A 5,492-nucleotide genomic window follows, 5' to 3' on the forward strand; every position below is an offset into this window, starting at 1 on the left:
AAATTTGGCAAGTACTGTACCTGATATATATCCAAAATAATCGATATTGAATCGAATCGAATTGAATTGGTAATCGAATTGAATCGCAAGCTTGTGAATGAGAATCGAATCGTGAAATGTGTGTGAAAACCCAGCCCTAATATAGGCTAGCCTATGAATGAATGAAAATGCATATTTTTCAATTAAAGAAAGAGGATTCCGCTTGGTCTTAAAGCCTTCCTTGAGCGGCTACGTTCACAAATAAAACAATTTGCGCAAATAGAATGATTAATTATCAATTGAGAATTTGTTATTCATATGGTCTGGTGGTCATATGGCGTGCCTGCGAATACGGGACAAATTGCGTTAGCTTTCATACGGGACGCTTTGATGCCTTAAGGGCATCCATGTTTCAACCCCAGTGGCATGACAAGACCGGTCCTCACGGCCAAAAAACCGACCGGCCCACTGGGAATTCTCCCAGTGCTCCCGATTAGCCAATCCGGGCCTGCCCACTCCTGTCGGGAGCCTGGCGAAGGGCAGCAATTAAGGGACGGGGTGTTGCTGATAATTAGGGGGGAGGCAGGCGACTCGCCACAACACACACAGGCAGAGGGTTCTAGACAGCTGTGCCTTTGTGTAAGACAGTCTGTTTGTCTGAGTCCAGAGGGCAGCGTAGCAGCCATTTTTTCTGCCTCCTCCGACTTATTTTGACAGTTAAGAGCTGCTCTCTGCTCCGCAGCCCCAGGGCACATGACATCCTTGTCTGGCACACAGATTGCACAAAAATCTGTCAAATATGTGGTTTTGTAACATTAATACTCAGTTTTGAAATGTAAAAAACTGAATATCAGTTTCTGTAATTGCAAGTATATTTTGTTGTGTTAAATTTCCTCTTCTTGAGATTTGGGCTCTTGATGGAAATTGCAAACAAACTATTAAACACTTGCAATTGATGGCGACAAAGAGGCAAAACTTACGGACTGCAGCTTTAATGAAGTATACTAAGTGAATTACCACATGTTCACCATCCTGTCAGCATTCTGTTTTACTAATTTATTATTGGCAATTTACTTTCTGGGTTAAAAGTAGCTGAATACATTAATTACAACAATTGCTTTTGGGTTAAAAGGGTGACTTGAATGTGCAAATGCTCTGTGGTTCCACTGCTTAGATTTTACTGCCATCTAGTGGATCAAGTATGTAAATTCAAGTTGACTTCATTGTCATTCCAACTAGAATGAATAGTGCTGTAGTGCCGATGATGATGTATTTTTGTAGGCCAACCCAGAAGTTAACTTCGTCCTGGTTTCTGAACAGGCTATAAATGAATCACAGTCACATGACTTAAACGTCAGCACCATTAATCTTAAACTCTTTCAGTCTTTATTTTAAAAACATTTTCGCTGAAAGTCTGAGTTAGAATAGTTTGCAAGGGCATGATTGTAAACACAATGAGGCTGTAAAAGCAGACAGTGAGTAGATGGGTGATGAACCAAAAGTGCTAAAATGTTAACTAATTTCCGAGTTTTTGCCTACAAAAATTCATAATCCCTGCAATTAACAATAAATAAGAAACAATAAATAAGAAGCAATAGGGATCAGATGTGATGTATAATCATAATATGCACATAGTGTACATTGCAATATGGTTTCAGTAATCGGCACATGGTCGCAGAGACACAAAAAGTGGCTAGTTAATTGTTTAATTGTGTAGCAGAAGTGCAGGGCAAACATAAATAAATGCATTATAAACATTAATTAACATAATTATATTATATCTATTTGTGATCATGTACCTGTACTGTTTTTTCTTATATATATATATTATATAATTTATTATGTAGTATTATGTAATATAATCTTTTTCTGTCTCAGTTGAACATGTTTGAATGTGTATAAAGTGTTTTTTTTTAACTGCTGCTGATTTTGCCAACATATTGTTGTTGCATTTCAGAGTTCAATCCCCCAGAATTCTGCTTGAGTCCAGTTGATAGGGGCAATTGTGAAGGCTCTGAGAGGAGATTCGTGTACAACCCCAGGACTGAGAGATGCCAGATGTTTCGCTACAGTGGCTGTGGAGGCAACAAAAACAACTTTGTCCATAAGAGACACTGCATGAAAATGTGCATGAAAGGTGTGTTTACTGCAGCCCTTACTTACTTTAGAGGGTTTGATATTATAATTGAGAAAAAGTGTGCAGTTTAGTGTCAATAATGATGATGCTTAAACATCCAACTTGTGTTCCATTAGGCTGGACCACAAAAAATGAAGCAGGAAAATTTGCGTCTATTGTTAATTCTGTATGTTCAATGTTTTCTCTTCAGATCACAGGAGGAAGCAAATACGGATAAAGACGAGGAACTCAAATATCTTATTCCGATCTGTCTAGGACATATTTTTCATGATACCAAATCCTAAACCACTCTTCAGAGAGAAAATAAGAAAGAGCAGCATGTGCCAGTACCTCGCTGACACACACATTATTGTCATGTATATAATTATCACAGTTAATGGATTTTAATCTAGACTTTATATATAAAGACATTCTATGTATTTTAAGTCTAAAACATAATCACTGTGTATTGTTTTATGGGGAGAAAGGAAAAACTTACATACAAAAATTACTCATTATCTTTCATGAAAAATTACTCATACATTTTTTTTTTCACAGTGCCACTTATACACTATGGCTGTTATAAATATTTGCTGAAGATTCTAAATACTTTTTTTATTCTTTTCCTTTATTGTTTTTGTAAAAATGTTCAAACATACTAATTCTTAGTTTTTTGTGTTTATACAGTACACTCCAAAATGTTATGATTTTTATGCCCTTGCATTGTGACCTTGGACTCTTGTCATTGTTTGTACATAATGACTAGAGGCAAAAAAAAAAAAAAAAACTTAAAAAAATATAAATAAATAAATTCCAGGACACAGTGATTGAAAGTTGAGTCTAGCATAAAAATGTATATAAAAATGTGACCAACAGATCATCACTAAGAGAACCACTTATATGACTGCATATTTGACTAACATCTTACAAATAGAGTACCAGCAATTCCATTGTGAAAGGTGTTTTAGGACTTCTTGATGGTTTGAAAAAAGAAAGCACATAAAACTGCTTACAACTCTGTTTTCTACACAAGATGGAGCTGTTACGCTTAAGAAGACATTTTGCCATCCACTACTAGTGGTTAAAATGCCTTTACATGCACTCTAATTAAACAAGTGTATTTGAATGAACTTTCAGTGGCTTCATTACAGTTGTAATTCATTATGTTTCTTAAAATCAGCTGGAGGAGTGGAGGAGCATTTGAACTGCCATAAGATGGGGACCCCAAGAGTTTTTCACTTAAAAATAAGAATGTTGTTTAACCCACAAATCTAAAGTAATTTCTGTGACCACAAATATCCCATTAACAAATAGTCATAAAACTTTAAAATACAACATAAAATGTAATTTATAAAAAAAAACACACATATAATGTAAAAATATATATTATAAAAAATATACAGACATCTTTTAGAGTGATATATATTTTGTGAGTGTGTTTGTGTATAGTAATAATAAGAGTAAATTGCGCATACTTGCAAGCAAATAATAATGAACCGAACCCCTAATCCTAACGTTAACCCTTCAGAAAGTGTATAGCCTACTAGTAACAAGGACAACCCTTATCATTTTCAATAACGCAAACTGTGTAAGGAAAGCTCCTGTGTGCCACTGAGGCGGGGATAAGCAGTGATGATGAAACAGGAAGCTGAATATCTTTCAGCCTGACAGCCGTCGTCATTCACACGCTGGGCGTCTCGCGCGCTGATATAGTTACATTGTTTCATGCCATCGTGACGTCGCGAAGGAAAGTAATGACCGTTTGTGTTTTTAAATAACAAGACTTGCGTATCTCCAGAACACCTTGGATTTAATCTACAGGTAAGGATACGCTTGATATAAATGAACTACTGATGAATTATATATATGGACAGATAGGGAATTAATTTACCAAGTGCAGCTGGAGCCTTCATGTCACGTTATAATAATTGCTGACTGAACGGACTCCCAGAGTTCTTATGAATCAATGAGAGCTTTAGACTGAGAAACAAACGGCTTTTTTTTTGTCTATTAGACTGTTGATGATATTAAAGCGAAATTTCTGAAATATCATAATGGGCAGTTTGGCTCTTGTGTGCGCGTAATTTCTTAACTCCGCTGAGATGCGATTTGTGAGTGCGATCATATTTGTGCATGTATGTGTGTGTATTCAATACTAATGATCACATGCTTGATTTCACTACTTGATTTTAATTTGTATGTACAAACTGCAATATTTTATAACAAAGAATGACTGAACCCTATTACCACCTATTGTCTTTACCATCATGTCAAGCATAGTGAAAAATAGTTCTTCCAAAAAGAAAAAAAGAAAAACCTTTGAATTCTTGATTTGTAAATGAGAAACAATCTATTTCTTTATATAAAGTTAATTATCTTTCAGAATACTTAGTAAATGCAATACTAATTCAACATTTTCCACAAAAAGTGACAAATGTCATTACAATCACACATCTGAAAACTAAATATCACACATTATGTCGAAATCCACTTAAAGGTTGAATTTTGATCAAAAGTGCCAGAAAAAAAAAATTATAGTAATTATATTTTTTCTTTTTTTCTTTTTTTTTAATTTTAGGTGTAATCTGTAAAGAAAGTGTCTTCTTTCATATAAAATTAGTCAAATCTAAACTGAATTTGCTAGTAGCCTAATTATTTTGGGGACCTCTAAATATATTTCTTTTTCATTCAGTCTTAGAACTGTAGCTCTTATTGTTGTACTTCATCATTATTCCAAAACCTTACAGCCTACATCAGTGCCAGGAACTGAGAAGATAAAATACCAGTATCATGAAGTAACTAGAAATACCAAGGTCTGTTGACACCTAACCTGACAGAAGGGGTCTGACAATCTCTCCAAGGAGGAAAAATTGTGATAATTAGCCAACAGATAGTCTTGGTATTTGTGTTTTTTTGGCCACATGGTTACATAAGCAGCTGCTTGTACATGATGAAATACTGTGAAGCTGATGAAAGAAAGATTGCTAAAATGATTTTTAAAGATTTCGCTCATATGATGCAATGACACTGTTTGATGTCTCTGTTTGATGTGCAATATCTTCCGAAGATCTTTCATGTGAAATTTTTATGTTATTCCTGTTGCTTGGCTCTCTAATCTCAAATAATTGCAAATGCAAATATCAATTATTATTGCTCGATTACGGATCTTAATTAAACTTCCAAATGTAAAGATTCAATTATGGAGCATAATTCATGCGCAGTTTAGGCCTGGGCGATAAAACGGTATCGATATTTATCGACGGTACACCTTCTTCGATAACGATATAAAAAGTATTTTCTTTCACTGCATGATTCAGTATATTAAAATGCATTTAGAATGATCACAAATTCAAGACATGATGGCAGAAAATGTATATATTTATACCACTTCATATAG

The 5,492-nt window shown here is 34.8% G+C and overlaps 2 protein-coding genes across 3 annotated transcripts in view; both read left to right on the forward strand.

The window, feature by feature from the left end:
• The window catches only part of LOC107657515 (boophilin-H2-like), a 33,878-nt gene extending 30,937 nt beyond the window's left edge, over positions 1–2,941 (forward strand). For both annotated transcript variants that reach the window (XM_016445630.1, XM_016445631.1), the window contains 2 exons: positions 1,937–2,116; positions 2,307–2,941. In XM_016445630.1, the coding sequence (XP_016301116.1) occupies positions 1,937–2,116; positions 2,307–2,371 (245 nt within the window). In that variant the 3' untranslated portion in view covers positions 2,372–2,941. The remainder of the gene's footprint in view (positions 1–1,936; positions 2,117–2,306) is intronic.
• Positions 2,942–3,794: 853 nt separating this feature from the next.
• The window catches only part of calcrla (calcitonin receptor-like a), a 36,938-nt gene continuing 35,240 nt past the window's right edge, over positions 3,795–5,492 (forward strand). Inside the window, exon 1 of the mRNA XM_016445622.1 lies at positions 3,795–3,916. The gene's annotated coding sequence lies outside the window, so the exon portion shown is untranslated. The remainder of the gene's footprint in view (positions 3,917–5,492) is intronic.

This window comes from Sinocyclocheilus anshuiensis, unplaced genomic scaffold (genome assembly GCF_001515605.1).
Source record: "Sinocyclocheilus anshuiensis isolate Anshui unplaced genomic scaffold, SAMN03320099.WGS_v1.1 scaffold179, whole genome shotgun sequence".
NCBI lineage: Eukaryota > Metazoa > Chordata > Actinopteri > Cypriniformes > Cyprinidae > Sinocyclocheilus > Sinocyclocheilus anshuiensis.